We start from the raw sequence: 25086 nt of genomic DNA on the forward strand, positions 1-25086 counted from the left end.
ATCACTGATTAAATCTGGAAATGATCTAGTGCTTGCTTATTTCGACTCCAGTCAACACTGATAGGGCCTTAAAATAACCAATTGCAAGTAATCAAATCAGACAGATAAATAATAACAGAAATCATACTGTGTTCGAGTTTTTTGCCAGACAATTTTACATGAGTTTATATGTGATGTTGATTGTCCCTCACTGTTTTATATCTGAGAAAGTTAGATTGGCAAGTAACAATTAGCTTTAGACATGGCACAGATGAAAATCTGGATATTCATAGAAAAGCTTCTAGAACAGCAGAGAAATTGCGAATACTAGGAACCATTAATAGAATATTTGAGGTAGGGATTAAATAACATGTATTTAAAAATATAAATGAAAGAATCCCTGGGCCCAGTGTGAAAGTGTAGTGGTTAAAGTCCTTGCTTTGAATGCACCAGGATCCCATATGGACACTGGTTCTAATCCTGGCTGCCCTAATTCCGATTCAGCTCCCTGCCTGTAACCTGGGAAAGCAGTAGAGGATGGCCCAAAGCCTTGGGTCCTTGCACCTAAGTGGGAGAGCTGGAAGAGGGTCCAGGTTCCTGGCTTCGGATTGGCTCAGCTCCAGCCATTGCAGCCACTTGTGGAGTGAACTATTGGATGGAAGATCTTCCCCTCTGTCTCTCCTTCTCTCTGTATATCTTCCTTTCCAATGAAAACAAATAAATCTTAAAAAAAAAATCCCTGAATGAATCTAGGTGTTGAAGGCATATTTCTCATTTTTTTCTTTACTGTTTTTGCCTTATCTTTGTAACTAATAACTTTTGTTACTCACTTTGGTAAAGGCTTGTGGCCAATTCCTTTCAATTTTGCTTCTAATATATGTCCAATTATTCCAGTTTTCTCTGTAATTCCTACTCCAAGGGCAACTGACCCTTTACTTTCTCAGAATACCCTCAGCTCCCATCTGATTTTATGCTTGAATTCTTAATCACTTCATTCCATCCCTCCTACATTTAATGGTTTTTACAATTTCTTTAATAAAAGTATCAACACTGATTTTACATATTGGACTTAATTCTCATAATATCCAACTCTTTAATTATCTCTCTACCATTATGTCTACACCATTAGTATGCAGTTAACCTGTCAATTTCATTTTTCTTGCTTTACTCTCTAAAATTGTCTTGTATAACCAGTCTCATCTTCTCTTGCCTCCAGAATTCTTCTGCATTTTTATTCTAAATTCTGAATGTGTAGTTTTCTTGAATTGCTTGATGCATTGAAAATATCGTTTATCGCTGTCTTGATCCTATTTAGCTTTCAGCTTTGGCTTAATGAACAGAAGGTGTTCAATATTTAAAAACACTCAACACTGAATTTCACCACACTATAGGAAAATGTATCTCAGATTTTTTATTTTGATATGACCAAGCAATATAATTTGAAAGTTTTCATTGGTAAAAAAAATGTATTTGTAAAACTCATGTAATAAATAGTTTAGTTAATGTACACCTGACAAAATTTTATTTTAATGCTTTCACAGAAATACAAAGGGTTTTTAACATTTAGAGAAAAACTTGGTCTGGAGATATTAAAGTGAACTTGCTTTAAAATTAATCTGCTAATGATAGCCAATTGATTTGTAAGTGCATTCTAATACTTTATCCAAATGTCCTTAAATAATGCCATTCTTTGACTCATTGGTGGTTGGCAAAGAAAGCACATTTAACTTTTAGGATTTCAAAAGATAATTTCACTGCCAAAATCCCACAATTCCAATTTGAAGGAGTTTTCTTAAGTCACTTGTTTTTGTTTATTTTCCCAAATTACTTGAACATTCTTTCACTTTTGATACATAAATAAAACTTTCGTCTTATTTTCTAATTTGTGATAAAATATTTGCTACAGTGATTTCTAGATCTACTCCAAAAAATATCTTGAAAAATTTTATTGAATGAGGAAATGTTTGAGATTACCTCATTCTGATTTATTATAGTTATGGAGAAATCAAGGCTTGGGAATGAAATATGACATACTTGGATCACAAAAGGTCAGAAATCAAAAGATGAGTCACAATTAGTTTTTTGCTATTTTGTAACACTCACAGGGCCCAATTCTTAGATATTTAATTGCATATGAAATGTTATTCAACCTCCTCATTACTCTTTCTGGGAAATGAGTTATGTCTCTTTCTGACACACAGTTTAAATTATTTTCTCTATTTACAAATAGAAAAACTGTCAGATAATTCACACCGTGATGAGATTAAAATGTTCTAGGTAATAACTTGGACCAAATAATAAAACTGACCAGTTTAATCCTAAATATCTCCTGAAAAAAAAAAACTACTATTTGATGATTTCATAATCAGAGATATAGCAAAATAATTTCAAGTTGATTTCTGTAGATTTTAACACTTTTCTACACTATTGTCAATCTTAAAGTTGATACAGATTAAGCATGCAACAAATATTCTTTTGCAGGCCTGAAGAAACATCATGATAATTGAAGAGAAATCTATGATAGGATTTGGGGTCCAAATGCCAATGGAATTTTGGCATCAAATCATCAGGGTTATATAACTTAAAATTTAGATTTAAACTAGTGCAGTTATGGATATTTATCAGAAATCTAAAAATAGACAAAATTAATGCATTAAATCATGAATTGTAACCCCATGTTAATAGCAGCTCAATGCAGGATAGCTAAAATATCGAATCGACCAATATGTCTAACATGATGTCTAGATCTAAAAATATGTATGGTGTATATACCTGATAGAATGTGACTCAGCCCTAAAGAAATGAATTCTGTCTTTTGAACAAAAGGATACAATTGGTGACCATTATACTTAGTGAAATAAGCTAGTCCCAAGAAAAGAAATATCTATGTTTTCTCTGATTTGTGTTAACTAATTCTGGCATCCTTGGTTTAATTTGGGTTGTAAGAATAGGAGGATTACAAGCATTGCTGTGATGAGTAGTAATCAGGTCATCTCAGAGTGCTCCGGTTAAAATGGTTAGTAGTGATTTGAAGAAGACAAATTTGCTAACAAATTTCACATAACTTCAATACAAATGCGTTGAAATACTATGTCATAACTTCAATCGTGGTTTTAACTAATGTGACACTTGATGGTTAATGAATTATTATCGCAATTTGTTCTGTGATCCTTCTCATATACTTGCACAGCAAAACTGCTGATGCCTTCACTTTGCAGGTGAGAAAACTAAGTTTTGGAGATCTGTAAAAGTCATGACAGTTTCACAGTGACCCATCAGGTGCACTCTCAGGCTCCATTTTAATCTTGATATCCTCAAACCCTTTGAGGATTATTTCTCCAGCTTCTCACGGCTTCATTCTTGAAGTGCTCCACTGTATACACTACCTCTGTTGTAATTATTTGGAATTGTACTTATGAATTATGGTGCAGAGCTTAGCGCTTCTCATTCTTCTAAGCTCATAGAACATTGAGACACAACTCTAGTTAGAATTTATAGGTGAGGAAACATACATGATGTTATGTTACCTGAAGCTCATTTGTAGGAATGAGAAAGTATTCATTCTTCAAGTCAATCAGCAGACAATTTAAAATTTAAAATATAATCAAGTAAGTGATCCAAATAAAAATATTAAATATTAAAATCAAAGTGACATGACGATAGATAGGCACACCTGGATCTTAGTCCTACGTGTATTAACCACAAAAGCATTGGTAATTTTTTCTGAAGCTGAGTTTTCCTCAGTGGTAAAACTGACATTATGGTTTCTTTCCTATGAGTTGTAGGGAATGTGATTGAGTTTGTTGCAATAATACAAATTTCTAAAGCATGTTTACCTCTTGCATGAACAAAGATTATCTGTAATTTTTTTAAAAAGAGAAATCTGTAAGATGGCAGATGAACCACAAAATTTTCTAAGAACAGTATGAAAAAAATCATTGCATTTTATTATATTTTTAGAGATGGGACTATAGTTTTAAATGTCTTTTGTTGTTGTTGTTGTTGTGTTTGCTATGTATTGTGACACCTTCAGCCTCTCTTCCATTCTTGATTTCAGTTTTAAAGTGGAAAATATTCCCACTCATGTTGTTGTTGTTGTTGTTGTTGTTCAATTGGCATAAGGGAGGTTGAAAATTGCCTTACGATTGAAACTAATGTACAACACTATTGTATTTCATGAAATATGCAAAACTCAATAAATATTTACAAGAAGAGTACTCAAAAAATGTATAAGTGCGGTGCCAAATGGCAGCTCCAATTTGGAGTCCACTGACAGAACAAGTGTTCCTCCTTAAATGTTCTGGTCACCTTCTAATTTTGAGGATAATAAATAGCACAACAGATGCTTAAAACAACATCAAGCCAGTTTTTTGTTTTTGTTTTTTAGGAGTGCATTGCCTTCATAGAGTCAAAGGAAATGTGTTTAATTTTCAAAATATTCCTACAAGTATCTTCTTATCTTTTGAAAGAATTTAAGCAGGAAGGCTGGAAAAGAGTGAGAATTAACCTTCACGTATAGTAGCAATCACTTATGACTTCAAAAGTGTAACTCAAAGCAACTGAATAATATGCTACTTTTTGGAAAATATTTATTGCACAGATGTTCACTGAATTATTCTCAACCAAGATATTTTATAACTTTACATTGATCTTCAAAAAGAACACATAATATAAAGCATCACAGATGAGTGTTACTAAGAACAAATTAGAGTGACCATGTGAGGCATTTTGGAAGCTTTCACAACGAATGATACAGAAACACGCTTTCAGTGTCTCCTGGAGGCAATGCTTCCTAAGGGAGTCAAGCAGCTGAAATCCAGGGATGCCATTCATATCCATTATTACAACACTTGTGGTTTTCAGTGTCATTCCATGCAGTAGCACAGGCAAAGGTAAAGACATAAACAAAACTAGCCCTGTGACACTGTGAAGTACACCTGCACAAGATGGTCACGATCAGTTTAATGAATGTGGCAACTTTTGATGGTGTTGCGGCAAGATGAGTGGAATTTGGAGTACCAATGGGGTAGTGAACGGATATATGTCATTCACGCAAGTGGAACTATAAAGTGAATTCAGAAAGAAGGAGGAGAAAGAGGTGGAGAAGGGAATCTTTATGCCTACACAATCACATCATACAAACTAATAATATAAATACAAAAAGTTAAAGTACATACATTTCACAGGAAAAAAAAAGTACTTCTACATCTCTTCAGGCTCCATCTCATACCTGTACACCAGCTACTATGTTCTCTGGAAAAACTCAAACCGGTATAAATTTGGGCTCTAATTAGTAACCCAATTTTACTTTACTAAATTCATCAGCATTTTTCTGTGAGTTTTCCAATGTACCCTTTGCAGAAAATTCTGAAAACTGTAAGCATCACTTTTCTCAGCTGTATTTGATTGTAAAACAAGACATGGAGGATGTGGCTTTTGCTGGTAGAGTGTTGTTGCCTGAGCAAGTATCTGAGAAAGCTCCCTTTGGTTAAAATGGCTTCAATGCTTCCCATCAAAAATAGAACTTCTATATGTTATCAACTCATCACTAGCCTTCACGATCCAGTCTTCTTGGGGCACCGTTTCAACATTCCCCACTTTTCTCAATGTACAACAGTCAATCAACACCTGGGCAGTCTTCTGTATTGTAAGAGGTCCAGCTTCACATGCATTTGGGGTATGCTTTCATTTAATTTTAATTTAATCAATACACCTCCAGGAGTATTGATTATTCCTTTATAATAAGACATGGTGATTGTGATATTTAAATAAAGTACATCTGTGCTTGGAAAAATGATGATATTAATATACAGACATCGTTAATTCCTTTTTTCTAAGCCACTCATCCTCCACTCTGGTTTTAATGGCTTAATATATTTTATCCTACTGTTACTATAATAACAGTAACAGTTGCTCTTCCCATCATAGCTGCTGCTTTTCTTCACAGTGGCAGTGTTTCAGTCACATACTATATTGGTTTCTAGAATAAAATCATTCACATTCTGTAGCCTATGAAGATTAAATGTTATGACACAGAAAGAAAGTTTTAAGAAAAACGTTTATTTCTGATAACCACAAGTAGATTTAGTAACTTCCTTAGATAATGATTTGACCACCATCCTAAGATTTATTTTCACACATGTAGTGCAACTGTAATGATTTTTCAATATACTGTTTTGGTTTTTTTTTTTTTTTTTTTTTGCCTTTGTGACCTGCTCTAGGCCAAATCAAAAATCACTTTAAAATTTTCAGTATGAGTTTATCCGAAGAAATGCTTTCTGATTATTACTGGTAATGAGCTGATAGGATTTCTGCATCATTTTATTAAAAAAAGTTAACACATTTAAGCACACAACTAGTCATATGAGCTTATAGACATAGGAAGGGTCTAAATATACAGTACATTTAAAAATGTAGCATTGGAAATGATTAGATCATCCTGAAAAACTCTCAAATTTTATTGTATTGTTAACTGAAAATATGTAATACTAAAGTCTATCTTGAGATATCGTAACAAATTTTAGTCTTCTTCCTGTTATACTCTTCTTCTCTGCAAGGATATATTTCTAGAGTTGACAAAGCTTCCAACACCTTAACCTAGCATATTTATTATTCATCATGATACTTCATCCCACAATTTATGTGTAGTATTTTCCTTTTATTTCATTAATGTGTTTGCAGTGTGCTAGGTGCAGAAACATGATGAACAAAGCATGAACACATACATATATATATGCATGGATATAGACATATTGAACAATAAAAGAAAATGGGACTGCTATTGATAAAGAAGATGTAGGGAATAGTTTAAGAAGAAAAAAACATCTCCATTTGCTACATTCATGTTTACTTTTTTCATGTACCTATATCCAATAATACATTTTATGACACAAAGAGAGAAAATGGCAAATTACACCCATGAATTGCTTTTATGCAATAGTGGAGCATGTCTAAATAACATTACTGAGTTTTTAAAGGAACTTTCTGTTATTTTTCTATGGCAAAGAGACAAATTATTTTCACAGATATATCATATGATGGCACAGAAGGAACGAACGAGACACTACCAAAAAACACCAATTCTCAAAAAAGACTCAGCAATCAAAACCAAAATATTCTCTGAAACTCTGCATGTTGTGTACCGCAAGTAAGCAGGGACAATGCAGATTCTAAGTCATGTAAGGAATGAGATGCCGGACCAAGACGCTATTGGGAAGCCTCTGGTTCAGTTCTTTGATTCCCCTTTTCATTTAGCATTTCACTTATCATTATCTTCACCATTCAGTGCTACTTTCTGAGGGAATCTATTTATTTATTTATTCTCCTTATCTGAGATGGCAATTGTGGGAATGCCTTTTCTAGAGAAAAGCACACCATAATTATACCCGCTTCGGACTTTCTGGTAGTCTAAACCCAGGGATCTGAAGATAAGCCTAGTAACTGAACAATCAGGGTCTTGTGAAACGGATTTCAGGCTCCTTTTGTTTTAGAGTTTCATTTAATTTAATATCTCATTTACTTTCTGCCAATCCTGTACACTGATAGAATTAACCAGTTACTCCACGATCTTTTATGAAACACATCCTCTTAAATGCCCGCCTGTATATTTTGTTAGCTTTGTTGTTGTTGTTGTGTTGTTGTTAGATTTCCTGCCTCTTAAGATTTATTAATTTTGGAAGTCAAAAAAGTCACTCCCCATAAGGCCACAAGGGGTAGTGCTGTGCCAAGCTGAAGCCGGGAGCTCCCACACAGGTGGCACGGGCCAAAACGCTAAGTAGGAAATTAACATGAAACTGGAATCCATATGGAGCTGACAGGGAATGAACCAGCACCTATACGGCATGCCAGTACTGAAGGGAAAGTTTTCACCAGCTATGCCACAATAGTTTCAATTTCCCTACTTAAATTATTCATCTAACATAACTTTAATGCGAAGTAGAAAGTTAGGGTTGCAAACTGTACAACCTTTCAAATCGTCAGTCAGTATTTATTCTCTGACACAAAGAATTATCTTAGAACTGGAATGTTAATTCCTCTCTGCTTTCTTTGAGTAGCTAACTTTATTTAAAATTTGTCTTTTAATACGTTATGGAAGATCTTCTGATTTTCAAAAGTGAAAATCAGTAAGTAATCTTGGGCTCATAAGGAGTGTTATTATTTTCCAAACTGAAGTAATTGGGTCATTTCAGCTCTGTGCTCTACTCTGGAGTTTGACACACCTTTTCTGTAGAAATAGGTGATGAATACAATTTATATTTTGAGTTGTGTCGGCCAGATGATTTTGGTCTAACTACTCATGCTGGTATTGTGTTGTGAAATGATATGTCAACAATAACTGAAATGATATGTCAAACAATGATATGTTGCTTTCTTGAAATAAAACTATTTGCCACGGTGGATGGCAAAGGAATATTGATCTGCAGGTACAGACTCCTTAATCATGTCAAACAACATTCTTTAAGGTGTGTGACTTTCAATCCAAGTTTTTCGTAAATAACTTTCGAATTATCAGCAAGAGAAACCTGATTCAATAAGTTTATACAATGAAAAACATTTATTTGCTTCTGTAATTAACAACTGTATATTAGGGATCTCTCCAGATGCTTTCATATACTGAAAATATTTGATATGTCTCACAGACAGTTTTAATGCGTACGTTTCTATAAGCTTTGTTGTTTCTTGTAGTTCAGCTGATAGACAACTTAAATGCTTGTCTTGTATGTATGGTCAGTTTCCAGATTTTACTGCTTGAATTCTCTTGACATCATTTAACATGTCACTTTGTCCTATGGGTTTTCTGTTACCTGAAGATCAGTTCTAGCAACATACATTTTACCTTTTTTTGTTATAAGATTTATTTTATTTTTTAATTGCAAAGGTAAATATACAGAAAGAAGGAAATACAGAGAGAAAGATCTTCTACCTGCTGGTTCACTCTAAAAGCTATTGAAATGGCCTGAGCTGAGCTGATCTGAAGCCAGGAGCCAGGAGCCTCCTCTGGGTCTCCCATGTGGGTACATTGTCCCAGGCCTTTAGTCCATGCCCTACTGCCCTACTGCTACATGCAGTGAACTGGATGGGAAGTGAAGCAATCAGGACGTGGACTGGTGCCTGTTTGGTATCCTGGAGGCTGCAAGATGAGGATTTAACCTCTGTGCCACTATGCTGTGCCGATCAGTAAGTGATTCTAATTCTAGCTTCAAAATGCAGCTGGATTAGATCATTTTTCAGCTTTTCCTTCCTCATGACATTGGTTAACTTCTGTTTCCTGGTATTTGTGGGCTACTTCTGCAGAACCTCAATTATTCTCTAAATTTCAGCCTTTACTAACACCAACTTTATGACTGTATGTTCCCACACTTTGTATTTTCCTCTGACTTTTTAAGAAATACTTGAAATTACATATTTTTGTTAAGTCTTTTTCACTTTTATGTGAATTATAAGAAGGGAGGATGGATTATATCTGTGTTGTTAATCCTCTTGATATAATAAGACTAGATCAGTGTCTGTTATGTAGTAAATTCTCAATATTGCAAATGAAGGAAAGAATCACAATAAGACAGGTTAATGAGGGGCCTGGCAGCGTGGCCTAGTATGGTTCTAATCCTGGCAGCTCCACTTCCCATCCAGCTCCCTGCTTGTGGCCTGGGAAAGCAGTCGAGGTTGGCCCAAAGCTTTGGGACGCTGCACCCATGTGGGAGACCCGGAAGAGGTTCCTGGATCCCAGCTTTGGATCAGCGCAGCACCGGCTGTTGCGCTCACTTGGAGAGTGAATCATCAGACAGAAGATCTTCCTTTGTCTCTTCCCTTCTCTGTACATCTAACTTTGTAATAAAAAAAAATAAATCTTTTTTTTTTTTAAAGATTTATTTTTATTATTTTTTCATTGGAAAGGCGGATATACATAGAGGAGAGACAGAGAGGAAGATCTTCCGGCCGATGATTCACTCCCCAAGTGAGCCGCAACGGGCCGATACTATGCCGATCCGAAGCCAGGAGCCTCTTCCGGGTCTCCCACGCGGGTGCAGGTTCCCAAAGCTTTGGGCCGTCCTCGACTGCTTTCCCAGGCCACAGGCAGAGAGCTGGAAGGGAAGAGGGGCTTCCGGGATTAGAACCGGCGCCCATATGGGATCCCGGGCGTGCAAAGCGAGGACCTTTAACCACTTGCGCCACCGCGCCGGGCCCAAAAAAAATAAATCTTTAAAGAAAACCATATTGGGTAATTTATGGGTTATACCAGATTTTATGTGTGTGCATAAAGTGATTAGTTTGAGCTTCTTTTTTCCTAGTCTTCATATAAACCTAATAATTATGGACTTATACATTTTACAAGATCTAAAGCTCTAGTGCCTAATTGCTCTGGAAAACTTGTTTCCAGGAAGAAGTACAATAACTCTGCTTCCTCTAGTAGCTAGATTTTTCATTGTATTTGATTATATTTCAAGTAGAAAAAAAAAGACTTAATAAGCATGAATGATACATAGGTAAAAATTATTAGACAGAAAGTTACTAAAATGTTATATTTCAGGTGCTGGTGACAGTCCTAGGGGTGATAGCAGTACAACAGTAGTTGCCATTATTACAAAAATAATAATTTTGGTTTTGTGTTCTTTCATATCAGCAAGGGGCTGATGGGTAAGTCATTGATGGAAATCAATAATTAATTTGTTTTGAGAGAAAGTGGTGGAAGCAAATGAGAGAAAGAGACAGAGACAGTGCTGTCACTATTGACTCGATTTTAAAATGCTACCCATGGCTTAAAGAGGCCCCAGATGGGAGCTCATAACACATAAATTGAGCTAGGTGGATAGAATCCATTTGCTTGAGCCATCACCGCTGCCTGCCGTAGTCTGCATTAGCAGGAAGTGGGAATTGCAGGCAGAGCTTGGATACTTAATCCAGGTACTCTAATGTAAAACACAGACATCCTAACCACTGTCTTTATCATCAGCATGGATGTTAATAACCTTAACAACATAAACATCAATGTTTTGATGAAAATTTATATGACGATTCAGAACAACATCACAGAGAATACTTCATTAGAAAATGAAAAACTTACTGCCAGCCTCACCACAGCAATGAACGCATGACGTGGGGTCTCCGAAGAGCTGTGGCTGGCCGTGGTCCAGCTAGAATAGGGGTCACTGAAGGCTTGTTTGAGTTGTATAAAATGACTTTTCAGGGATTCCACAGACTAGGCCACTGCACTTATTGGTAATCAGGGGAGCTGGGACAGTTGGTGGATGTGGGTTTTAGAGGGTCTCTCCAACCAGATTAGTGCAATTATCAATGAGTGTGAGTGCTGGGCTGGCACTCACTGAGTGTCTTGGGTTCTTAGGGATCTTCTCAATTAGATTGAAATTCTATCAGTTTATGTGATACCTCCGTTGGTGGGTGGATCAGGCCAGTACATATGTGGGCTGGGACAGGAAGCTATACATGACAACACCCGTAAGAGAGCCAGATCTGAGGATATCCCAGGTTGAAATTCTTTGTGACTTCTGTGCTTCATGTGTGGCCTCAGAAAAATCACATACACATATGGTTCGATCCTGGAACACATGTTGCAGGGCTGAGCTACCAGCTAACACCCTTGCAAGGGAACATACCCAGATGCACACAAAAGATAATACAGCTAGCTCATTCAAACTAACAGAAGCTGTTGAGTACCTCGTCAAAGGGTAGAAAGAAAAGTTGGTTGAATAACATTCCAGGCCAGGTTTTACAAGAAACACTTAAGTCTGCAAACTCACTAAAGTAGACCTGGGCAGCAAATAGCCTTAGATAGAACTTCTCACCTCTGGTGGAAGGAAGCTTACAACCTCTCAGAGCTATTAGGATCACTCAAGTAACCCTTGTGGGATGTTCTCCCTTCCCTGGCACTGATGGAGTCTGATAGTAAGGAACAGTGCATTTGTTCTGAGTGAGATGGGAAGCATGGTGGAGTCTTATGCTATGCTGGGGAGAATGAACTGCAGGAGGGGGTAAATAAAGCAGGTGTGACCACAGTGAAACGCAGCTGCAGTGAACCAAAAGTGAGGTGGTGATGGCAACCCAGCTGGGAGCTGGGCGTTTGGACCAGGGTGCTGGCATCGCAGGTGCCCAGAAGCAGAGGCATCCTAGGTACATGCTGAAGGCAGAGCCAAAACATTTTTCAACATGGTGAATGTGACAAAGGCAAGAGAGGGAGGAGACATCATTGGTCTGAGCAGCTGGCAGGATAGGTTGCAGTAGGAGCAGGTGGGGAGACCACAGCGGATGAGGATCCCACTGTCTTTGTTAGCTTGGCCTGAGCAGGCAGCAATAGTCCTGGTCATGACCCCTTGTGCTGCTGGAAATTCTTGTGTGCTGATAGGAGAAGGCTCAAGTAATGAGTTCCTTGCACACATGCAGGAAATAGGGATTGCCTTCTTGTTTTTGTTATTTGTACTTATTTACTTGAAAGGCATTGATTGACACTAAATAGCTACAAACATCAAGCAGAACTGGGCTGATCAGGAGCTGGAAGCTTCCTCTGAGTCTCCCACATGGGTGCAAGATCTCAAGTACTTAATCCATTCTCTGCTGCTTTCCCAGATGCATTAGCAGGGAGCTAGATGGGAATTGGAACAGTCAGGAGATGAACTGGTGTCCATTTAGAATGCCAGTACTTTACTGTGCCGCAACATAGGTCCTGCACTGAACTCTTGACTCCCAGGTTCAGCCCCAGTCCATGTGCAGCTATTCCAAGCCTTTAGGGAGGAAACTAGAAGATGGGAACTTTTTCTTGCTCTTCCTCTCATATAGGGAGGAAATGTCAGATCGACACGTCCAAAGGGCGATGTTAGGAAATGTTCCAACCTGCCTCCTTTCCACTGGGCACCTTCTCTGGCCCGTCCCTGGCCAGACAGTGCTCTTATGTACCAGGTAGCTCCCATGCACAATCCAAGGACACGTTCCACCATGGACATCAGAAGCCTGGTTTCTGAGATAAAAATGGTGACTATCCTTGCTGTGGTTGATGCTGGGGGCTAAGGGGAGACCTAGGGGCAGAGAGGGCATCCAAAACTCTAAATTCCATCTGTGACTTTCTTTTTTTCCCAATAAAAACACACCTATCCAGAAATACACAGCCTCTGAGAGTCACTGTTGATACAGCAACTGAGAGGGCTGAGAGCTGAAAAAGCAAATATATATATATATATATATATATAATACTCGAAATATATACAGTATATATACACACACAAATATATACAATATAAATACACACAAAATGGGAATTATATATATATATATACACAAAATATATGCTATATATGTATATATATTTATTTACTGGAAAGGCACATCAGATTTACAGGGTAAAGAAAAGACAGATCTTCTATCCACTAGTTCACTCCCTATGTGGCCGCAACTGCTGAAGCTGAGCTGATCCAAAGCCATGAGCCAGGAGCTTCTTTCAGGTCTCCCATGTGGGTGCAGGGTCGCAAGACTTTAAGCCATCCTCTGCTGCTGTCCTAGGCCACACACAGGCAGCAGGATGGGGAGTGAAGCAAGGAACGATTTACCAAAAAAAAAAAAAAGTGAAAAAAAATTGGAGGGAGGGTGCAATATGGTTTAATGGCTAAATCCTCATCTTGCAAAGTGCTAGGATCACATATGAGTGCCTATTCATGTCCTGGTCCCTCCCTCCAAATAAAAATTAAGCCAAAAATTTTACCAAAGATCCCTTGACATTACTCTTGACAACAACTTCTAGATATGCCTGTGTGGGGTATAATTATTGTAATACATTTTTTTAAAAAGCACCTCAGCACAATACAGTTATCATTCAGTGAAAGAATGGACATTCTCGCAATGGAAATACTACTGAGTAACAAGGAGAAACAAATTCTTATACTCCTTAAAGCATACTTCTTGGATACCTTTTGTTAGGTGAACAAGTCAAATAAAGTTACAAACTCCAGAAAAAATGAGAATAAAAAAATGAAAAAATGAGATGTGAAGAACAGGTAATTGATTACCATAAGTTTAGGTTGAAGGGAGAACCTGGACCCAAATGGACAAGGAAATTAAATTCCTGAGGATAGTGTAAGTTTTCCTATGTATGGTGTGGTTGTAGAAATATGTATGTGCTGAATTTATTTGTTTTAAAAGTTGAGTTTTATTCTATGTAAAAAAGTAAATGGAAAGAAATCAATTGCACTAATCATTTGTTGAATAATATACACTTTCACTAAATAGTTTTGGTTTTATTAAACTTAGAACTTTGAAAAAATAGCATAATTTGCTTCATCATAAAGCTGCGATAATTCTAATATTTTAAAACCTGAAAGCTCAAATTATATTAAGTGAAACTCAAGCCATTACTTCCTAAAAAACGAATATATCTGAAAAGTTTAGGTGGCCACTAATGGATGGAAATTAGCTACTAGTAATGGAAATAGTTAAATATTTGTTAATAACATAATAATCTATCTTTACTACTTATCATTTATTTTTAAGTGAACTGTCTTTTTAAAATTTAAGAATAGTGACAAAATTTCTTTGATTGAAAAAATAGTTATATTAATTATTCTTCTAGAATTAATAAAATAGTTTTCCCATTCTTAAGGTTTTAAACTAGCTTTCAGTTATAAAACTTATAAGTGACTAAAAGCAGATGTACAAATTTTCACATTTTGGCACTGCATGGAGAAACTCATAAGTAAGCACAACAGCAGCAGGTGGCAAGAAGTGGGAAGTTCCATGGTTACAAATATTCATGGTAGGCTAAAATTGTTGAACACATTGTTCTCCAGTGTGGTTTACTTAGTTAGTTGCAGTGTATTTGGTTTAATACTCTATGCATCATCAAAGTCTCTACTAATTCACTCCCAAGGTTTTACAGATAACACTGCGTCACTGGAAGGTATTGAGCCAGAATTTTAGGATTTCAAAATGCCACTATAAAGTTGTGAGATGCTGTGTGAGTTTTCAGAATCTGGCAGTCTGGGACAGCATGTAAAGCACATTTATCCCTGTGTTGCAAATTACAGCACAGCTAGACTCAAAGGTCAGTTTTATCTGCCTCAGAGTGGAATAGCTGTCATTAATCTTGCACACTACTCTTGACAATGGTGTAAATATTTTAACTTCTCAGCTTTCTAGAAGCACTGTAAAATGTTCAATGTCATATCCTAATTTAAACCTGAGATTTACTCTTATTGGGAATCGCCTCCCATGAGACAGGAAAGGATGATAAAGAGTTTTCACACACACACACACACACACACACACACGTACAATCTATTGAGTTTGGTGAGAGTGGCACCAATATAGTTTTCAGAAAAAAAATAGCTGCAAGATATTCAGAAATTTCATGTCTAGTATTTGATTTAGAGTACTGACAAAGAGATGCAACTGAACTTGATGATAAATAAACTTTATTTGAATTTTTGCTTTCAGCTAAATTTATACAAAAGTCATATTGAGAATCATAATCCTGACAGTAACAAATTCTTTTCATTAGGGGCTCCGTTTTGGGTTCCAAAACAGAAGTAGATATAAAGTTCTAGAGGAAGAACTGATGGGTGACCACTATCTGTGATTGTATAAGGATGGCTACCTGTCTTTCTACAAATAAATCTACTATGATCATTGGTATAAAAGAAGCCTGTGATATATGGGTTAGAAAATACAACTTGAGGTTTAATAGATGTTGTTTACATTTAACAATCATTTATAAGGTTTTTGCACTTTCCCCAGTTATTTATGATGTTGGCGGCAACCCAGGTGACTGCTGTTGGTGTTTACATAGAAACCAAAATGCAAAAGAATACGATGACATAGGAAAAAGTATTCTTTCTTATGATTTCAATTTAAAAAAATCATCGTCAGTTTGTAAGTTTCCATCATGTTCCAACCTAGTGTTGGTATGATAATTTATTACTGTCTTCATATTTGAATTTATGCAAGGAAGAAAAAAATCACTACTTCTTTACTTTTCACTGCTCAGACATTGTTCTAGTAAGTCCTTATTCAAACATCTAGTCTTTTGAACATGAGGGACACTGTTCTTCAAATATTTATATAGGCAATCTTATTAATATTTCATAATCTTGTTCATTCTAATTCAGACCTTGACATCTTTTGACCTCCAGAAGTTCTGAAATAATATTGTTTTAAATCATTGAATTGCTAGCTGTCTTTTGCATGAAAAAAATAACCCAACTGTGCTATGATAGCTGATCATTTTTCTAGTATCTTTAAAATAGAAGGACCTCTATTTCCAAAGATCAAGCGTGGAAGATTAAGAGTAGTACAGATAAAATAGAAATATACTCCACAACATTCATGGAAAATGTGATTAAAAGATAAAACTATTTTGAAGGGTGTATAATGATTTTTGAAATGAACTTACATATTTGCAAAATGTTCATTTCAATGACTTCCAGAAAACGTGTTAGTAATTAAATGTAAAATGAATTTTCTTTTATTTGTTTTGGCATTATCTAAAATATTTCAGAAGAAATGTTAATTAAACATTTTAACATCTTGACATGCTATTACACTTAAAATGTTTAATTAGTAAGGACTGTGCTGTTTAACTGCCCAGTTGTGTACCCTTTATTTTAAAATAATAAGAAGAGATAAACAACTGAGGAAAAATATGTTGTGTTAACTTCATTAAAAATTAGTTGGATACATGGCTACAAAATACTTCTAAAACTTGCTAGAGGCAATGTTTGATTAATATATGTAGAATGAATAGGTAGAAATGAGAATGAAACAAATGACTCAAAGTACTAACGGGGTTGACATCATAATTAAGCTTGACTCTTCTCAAGTCAGTTTATAGAATACGCAAATGTGATAGCTTTCACCTAATGATAATAAAACAATCTCTTAAATGTAAATATTTTGGGGAAGGGAAATATAGAAATTGCTCTTCTTTGAAGCCACATTCTGAAAACAATGTGACGTGGCAACAATTGGATCTAAATTCTTATTTCCACCATGCTTTCTACCAGAAAAACATTCAAAGTACATGTGAAGAGATGATATGCAAACTGATAAAATTTACTTAGAGGGAAAGATAACAAACATGCAAACACATGGGCATAGGTCTGGAGAGGGCCCAAATAAAGGGGCGTGGGAAGGGAAGTAGAGAGATAGCACTTCCAGCACCTTGACTTTGTCTCTGGTAGGAGAGCACAGAACACTCCCATTATCTCCTTTAATGAGGGATTTGATCACCTGGGAAGTTTTGGCATCTCCAAAAAATTCTATACGGAACTTGTTATGCATAAAACTTGGCATCCTGGGAAAGGGGTGTTCTGACAGAAAAACAGGAGTTGGAACAAAGTATTCCAACACAAATTATATCAATACAAGAACATACAGTGCAGATGAGAATGAGGAGTGAATAGAAATGAGTAAGAGGGAATAGGCTGAGAGGCAACAGCGTTTCTCAGATGGGTAGCAGCCAACCTGAAGTGGTAAATTAAAATGACAGCAAGGGGAAAAGTTGAGAAGTTCTCTAGTTACAATAACGTAATTTTTTCTATTTTGTTTTTAGAGAGGAGGGGTGAAGAAGATTGACCTGAAAGAGCAATTAAAAGCAAGGACAATGCCTGTCCCATGTTATAGCAGGTCGCTTTCCCTCTCTATGTAACTCTAACTTCCAAATAAATAGAAAAAACATGTATGAAAAACCCAGTTGGCAAGGTTTATACAAAGACACCCAAAATAATTTGTTTACTTCAATTCCCTCATGGACTTGAGCATCCATTTATTTTCCCCCAAAGCAAATGTAAAAGAAAGAAAAACAAAAAAGATGAACTCTAAGCTGGAAGGGACCTGTTTTTCCTCAGTACTACTTGACAGTAATCTCACTTTCCCTGATTAACTTGAAACAAAACTAACTCAATTACTCTGGTTACTAACTAGATTTTTAAAGGATACCTGAATTTGATGGTCACATGATTTGAGATCATTTTTTAAAAATTTCTGCTTATTATGTCATTGTAAAATTTGTCATTTTGGATTTGCAGGTATGAATGTAAGCAAGAGTGAGATAACAAAAGAAACATCATTAAAACCATCCCGGCGATCCCTGCCTTGTCTTGCCCAGAGCTATGCTTACTCAAAGAGCTTGAGCCAGTCCACCTCCCTGTTCCAGTCTGTGGAAAGTGAATCTCAGCCTCCCACATCTGTCACTTTAATTTCTGCTGAAAAAGCCGAGCAAGGTGAGCACCAATCTTCATGTTCTTTCTCTGCCTCTAAAGAGTTAATAGTCTCAAAAAAGCTTGTCTTTCCTTTACCATTGTAACTAGAATTTATAGAGCTCTTCAGGAATTAGCCTGTCAGAGATCAATAAACTGTGTCTGTCACACAAATAGCCATCTGTTGGCCAGATGTGTTTCATACCTTCTCTCCTTCAATCTGGATCTCTCATTGCTGGTTTGCAGTGGAAGGTAGACTCACCCAGATGAATCATGGGCTCATTGCATCATTGCATACATGTTACTGGAGAATAAATACTATTATTGGTGAAAATTTATAGTCAGTATTTGAGGAGACCATGTCACCAGTGAAAGTCTATTAAAAACAGCAATTAAAGATTTTAATACTGCCTATAAAGCAGTGATGATTTGGTTGTAGGAACAGCATTGGCTTGGATGATTGTAGATAAGTCAATGTTAACTTGTAAGGACTGAAACTCAGAGACAAACCTACTAGATTTCACATAAAAGAAACAGTCTAGGTGAATTTAGACATCTTCTACACATATCTGTTTACATGCAACACATGATTATAACTTTATTCAGGCCCTTTTCACAAATGTCAAGACTCAAATACAACCATGCTCCTTGTCCTGCAATAAATCAGATAACTGTACCTTCCCACCCTTTCAGCTCTTTTTCTTACAAAATTGGGCTACTTCTGTTTCTGGATTAAATTGAAAATACCAATAATATGAATTCAATGATATTGAAATGTCGCTAGGTATCATTAATACTCAGCTCATAGCTTTACCCAAAAAGAAAGAGGCCAATTGTTCAAGAGGAGGAAGGTACTAATATTAGACGTTGCTTTCCTTGTTAATTTATCAGTTGCGTATTCAGCCATTGTTCGGACATCATTCGCCCTGTTCATTTTTCTGTCTTGCTTTTGTTTTCCCGAGCTGTGAATTGCCTTATTGCTTTTCAGTTAACGCCGAAGAGAATAAGAAAGAGTCTGTGCTCAGGTGTTCTTTTGCTGATCTCAGTGATTTCTGCTTGGGTGAGTTGATTTCCATACTCTTCTTTTCCTTTCTCCAAATCAAATGGCATTCCTTAAATCTAAAAGTCTTTTTAAACAAAAAACTAAAATGTATTTATTCGTTCATTAATATTTGCTGGATGAATGCTGAGCTCAAAACTTATTTATTGTACAGTTTAAAATTTAAATATTAAAGAGGATTTGTAATGAACAGCCATTCAATATCAAAATGAAATGTAATGATTTTTGTTTCTAATCTTCTGTAAATTTCTTTCAATGTTGCGAGTAAGACATTTATGCTACTATTTCTAGATTTATCAAGTTTTTTTTTTTTTACTGAGATTTTGACATAATAACGATATTGGAACAGTTTACCCTGTTCTTCATTAGTAGAAACTGTATGTTGTTGTTTTATTCTATAACAGTTACAGATGTGCTCAATCTCCCCTATTGTGTTTAATGTCTTCTGCAGTTAGGATCTACTTCTGCTGAACAAGCTTACCCATTAAAACCTCTTTGAACTGAAATTTTAGCTTCCTATAAATAAATAGAAATAAAATTTAACCAAAATGAAAACCAACATACACAAATGCTTTTTTGGTATTTGAAAGTGAATTTATATGTAACCACCTCAAAGTAAACCCTGATTTTCATTTGTGAACATGTTGGTGGCCTGACTTGTCAGTTTTCAGCTCTGGTTACACATCTGAATCAGCTGAAAACTCTTAAAATGTCCCATAGTCTACCTCCAGAGAATCAGATTTTAGTTGTTCTGAGATGTGAAATGTTTATCCACCCTTTTTGCTGCTCCCCAGATAAATATTAAACATGGCCTGGCATATGAATATCTAGCCTTTTTCCTTAGTTTCTCTCTGAGGACATTATCAGAGAAACTTTTTCACAATTTTAAAAACCATGAACTGTATTTTCCACAAAAGCATTTTGAGTGACAGCAAATTAGTCATGACTCATAACACTTTCAAAAATGTGTGTGGTAGAAACAGTGCTAACTTATTAAGTTTCTTTGTTATAGCAAGAGAGCCTGCAGAAGGTTCATTCCATTTACAGAGTCAAAAAAAAAAAGAGCATAAAATAAAACAGTATTTCATCAGAATAAACTTATATGTGCTTTCAGAGACCTTTCCTAACTAGTTCTGAAAGAGCTTGCTATTGTCACTACATTCCTCATAAGATCACAAAAATAAACACCACATTAAAGCTTTTCCTCCTCTTGAATATCATCTATACCAGGTATAAAGTTTTCCTAGCACCTATCACTCATTCTCCCCTCCCAATTTTTGTTTAATATTTTAGGTTATTTTATTTATATAAGAGCAAACATCTTCATATATCTCACAGTCTAGACTTAGGAGCACAGTGGAACTTCCTGCCCTACCCTCCCTCCTTCCTATATCCATTACACTCCTCCTCCCTTACCTGTTTTGTTTTGTTTTTTCTGTTTTTTTTGGGGGGGGCACAACACAAAGCAAATAGAAAAAAAAATATTCCTTGGAAGTATAGAGAAAGGGTGTAAACAACAATCAACTCTCAAAAATGTCAATCTCTTTCATAAAGATTATGTGTTTGGTACTATGGGGTACTACTTATCACAGATCAAGGACAACTATGATGTTTATCTTTTAGAGAATGATTTTCAGTTGCATCCATTTTGTTACAAAAGATATAATTTTATTCTTTTTTGTGACTGAGTAGTATCCCATTGTGTATATATAGTACATTTTCCTTGTACAGTCAACATCAGGGTTGATTCTGTATTGTGAATTGAATTGATATATACATGGGTGTACAATTAACTCTCGCATATGCTGATTTCATTTCCTGGGGGTAGATTATCAGCAGTGGGAAGGATATGTCATATGATAGAACTATTTTCAGATTTCTGAGAAATTTTAATACTGTCACAATAATCTCTCAAAGTGTTTAATTTGCAGTTTATTCCTGAAAATCTGTTCCATCCTCCGCATCATATTTGTGATAGCTTGTCACTCTAGGCATTAAAAATGAGTTTTTGAAATGCATACAACAATTAAATGTCCTAACCCTACATTTGTTTATTGCATTGGTATGCCTCAGTTGCTTGACTAACCCCAATGTTATATCTAATGATAGTGCAGGGATTGTATACCTCACACTCAGTATTTCAGCATATCCTAGCTTCAGTCTATCCACATTCAGGTTAGATAAGCATCACAGCTTCCGAATGTTTTAACAAAACATATTTAAATGTTGCAGTGCTCACCTTCATGACAAAGATGAGAATAACTCATCAGTTGGCTGTAATGTCTCTAGCATCCAGAAATCCATCTGTATCTAATGCCTGCTGGAGAAATACTCTTTTAAAAAGGCAGCAAAGCTGTAACACAAACGCTTTACCACCTTTGAGAAGATAGCAAGTAAGATGTTGCCAAATATGTCGGGAGTATAATTAAATAAGGAGAGAATAGACACCTTGGCCATACATGCAATCTTTTAAATGGAAATCGGTCTGATTAATGACTTTCCTTTTTTCACCATAAATCACATCCATCTGCCCTGTGACAATATTTAATCCTGACGGAATTCACTGTTTTTGGTCAGTATTTCCATATGGATTGATACGTCTCACTGTCAAATGAAAGTTGTGAAGGAAGGAATAGTGCTATTCCTAGTGATTCAGGGTAGCAAGTTTCTAGTAAAGTTTCTGAAGTAGATGGGTACACATTATGAAAAAATGTGGGCTGCAACCCCTCATTCCTGCATTTATTAGCTATGTACTGTGTTTTACTACTTAATTTTCACCAGCATCTGAGATCTGAATCGTAAATCAGGAGCAATGATCCATTTTTGACTTTTAAAAAGCACCCCTACTCGTCTCATCTCCCCATTCTCTCCTGTCCAGTTATTCCTTGATTTATCACAGTGGTATTGTCCCTTGGTAACAATTTTATAAAATTAACTTTCTATTTTAATATATGATGCCATGGTAGAGGTAGAAAGTCTAGTATCATACTGTACTAAAAAATGTTTTAGTTAGATGAACAAAAATAGCTCTATCACAGCTTCTACCATACCATAGCTATTAACATATATTTATTCATTTGTTTTTTTCAATCACTCAGTAAGCTAATCATACATACCAAATTTTTTTCTGGAGCTGGAAATACCTTCACTAAAACGTAATTTTTTACCATCAAAATATTCCTATGGTGTAGTGAAAGACAACAATGTATGGGGCATTCAGGACACGACACTTTTTGGCTTTGTCTCACTTAGTTCTCACTGCAATCGTTTGAGATAGGCACTGCTGCAAGTCTCCTTTAAAGAGGAGGGAATCAATTCACCAAGAGATAAAATAACTTGCTAAATATGACAACTAATCCATAAGGACCTGCACACCAACCATGGCATATTAACCTCTTTTTCTTATTCCTCACCATTAGTATAAACATGACTTCCATTAAAATGCCACGTCTGTCATATGTAAATCAGTCACTTTCTGGGAGCAAATGATAGGACAATGATAAAATGCTTATGAGACATGATAAGTTGAATAAAGCTAATCAAGCTGGGAGGCTCCTGGTTTTGGTTGGCTTCTTACCTTCATTTTTCAAATGAACATCTCATTATCTCTAGTCTGCTTTCAGTGGAGCAGATCACAAAACCAGGGTACCATCGTACTTCTCTTGAGTTCCACATATGTATGTACACACAAAATCATGTAGCCATGAATTTGAAATCCAGGGTGCATTAATCTGATCTGTTAATCCTAGGAGCCTTGGTATTAGTACCCATATTTTTTCTTCACTTTGCTAGCAGTGATAATGACACAGATATTATCATAGGCAAGCTATTAATGCTTGATTCTGTCTGTTATCATAAGGATCTAAAATAAGGTAGTTTAAAAATGGAATAAATAGATTTCATTAAGATCAACCCAAATTCATCCCAAAATGTACTTACTTTTATCTAATCTAATGAATGAGTTCTCTTAGAAAGGGGTTCGTATTAGATTGTGCAAGTATTTGTGTGCTTTCCACAGCTTTATCTCTTTAGCCTGGTGGACTATGTATTAGTCTTATTTATTAAGATAGTGATAGTTAAATGAGCATACAGAATCTTATATTCATTCAATGATATTAATAAATATCCACTCACATTATTTCTTCATGGTAGCTTTTTATGTTTAGATGGTATAAAAAAAATAACATTCTAAAATTTCCTATCCACTTTATGATTGCATACATAAAGGATTTAGAAATGGGGCAACATATTTCCTAGTTATGACAGGCTTAAGTCTCTGTAAATCTTTTTCTTTCTTGAACACATTCAGTAAGTCCTCTGATTGTTCAAATACACTCAGAATCTGACTGTTGCTCACTGAATTCACTGCTGCGTGTTTATCCAGACTGCCGCCTTCTCTTGGTAGCCTGTTGCAATAATCTCTTCATAAGTCTCTCTGCTGAAACTTTGCCTCTTTATGGTCTATTTTGTACACAGCAGTTGCAGGAAGATTCCATAAAAGAGAAATTAAATCTAATCAATTTTATTCTTCAGTCCCTGCAGGGCTTCCAGTTCAATTTAAAACCCATACTTACTGTGTCCTTCCAAAGCCTTGAAGAATCTGGGTCTGGATGCTCTAAGGCCCCTCCTAATACTCCCTTTTACTCATAGTTCTGCAGCCTCCTCAACTTTCATGTGCTGCTCATGCATAATAAGCTTGTTCCTACACCATATCCTTACAAGAAAATAAACCAGATTCACAAATTTCCCTTTATGCCATTTTTTCTCTATTATCTTTAGTATTGACTGACACTGCATGATTTATTTAGGATCTACCCCACTTTCAGTTTCAAAAGAAATTTTGGCAAGCTTGTTAACACTCAGATACATAGAGTAAAGATTAGTACACAAAATGCTCAAGAATATTTTTAGGCTTATTAACATAACTGAAAGATGGATTAAGGAATCTACTTGCAAATGAATTTATGTTTGGAGAAGACACCATTTGGGTTGTTACCATATCTTCAATTTCAAAAGAGTATCACATGTCATAAGTGTTCGGAAAATTGTTGTTGAATTAGATGTGTAATGTATGCTAATCTGGGGAAAAAATTATGCTGTGTTCATCAGCTGTAAAATCAAATCCAACTACATTTAAGTTTAAGATGCATTGTGTTCAGACTGGCTAGGCAACCTAGTGGCTGAAGTCCTTGCCTTGCACACGCTGGGATTACATGTGGGCTCTGGTTTGTAATATGGCTCCTCCACTTCTCATCCAGCTCTCTGCTTGTGGACCATGTAACCCGAGTCCAGCAGAGGGAACAGTGTTACAAAGAAGACAACACACACTGGGTCACTCTTGCAAAGAGAATGCCGCTTTTTTGAACTCTAGCCTGCCTTTTATATTCTCTGGTTCCTCCCAGTATTTTATGCTCAAACAACTCCTAAGACCCCCAGGAACATCTTGATAAAGGGGAAGCAGGAACTTGTGGTTAAACCAGGAGCTAAATGTATCAGGCCAAGATTGCACATTCTGTAACCTCTTGAAAAACAAGCTAAGAAGTGGAGTTAACACTTGGGAGACTGGGCCCTGCACTGGGAAGCAGTAGAGGACAGTCCCAAACCCTGGGACCTGCATCCACGTGGGAGACTCGAAAGGAGCTTCTAGCTCCTGGCTTTGAATCAGCTCAGGTCTGGCTGTGGCAGTCACTTGGAAAGTGAACCAACAGACGGAAGATCTTTCTCTCTCTTTATCTCTGTCTCTCCTTCTCTGTAAATCTGCCTTTCCAGTAAAAAATAAATAAATCTTTCAAAAACTAATAAAAGCATGCACTATCTTCTGGTTTAGTGACTGTAATTCCACGTTATTCCGTTTCC

General features: G+C 36.1%; 1 protein-coding gene across 2 annotated transcripts in view; it reads left to right on the forward strand.

Annotated features, from left to right (window-relative positions):
• Positions 1–25086, forward strand: part of ANO3 (anoctamin 3) — a 314467-nt gene that overhangs the window by 135299 nt on the left and 154082 nt on the right. For both annotated transcript variants that reach the window (XM_040980289.1, XM_040980290.1), the window contains 2 exons: positions 18000–18194; positions 19159–19230. In XM_040980289.1, coding sequence (XP_040836223.1) covers positions 18000–18194; positions 19159–19230 — 267 coding nt within the window. The remainder of the gene's footprint in view (positions 1–17999; positions 18195–19158; positions 19231–25086) is intronic.

This window comes from Ochotona curzoniae, unplaced genomic scaffold, assembly GCF_017591425.1.
Source record: "Ochotona curzoniae isolate NIBS_2020 unplaced genomic scaffold, NIBS_Ocur_1.0 contig_3432, whole genome shotgun sequence".
NCBI classification, from domain to species: Eukaryota; Metazoa; Chordata; class Mammalia; order Lagomorpha; family Ochotonidae; genus Ochotona; species Ochotona curzoniae.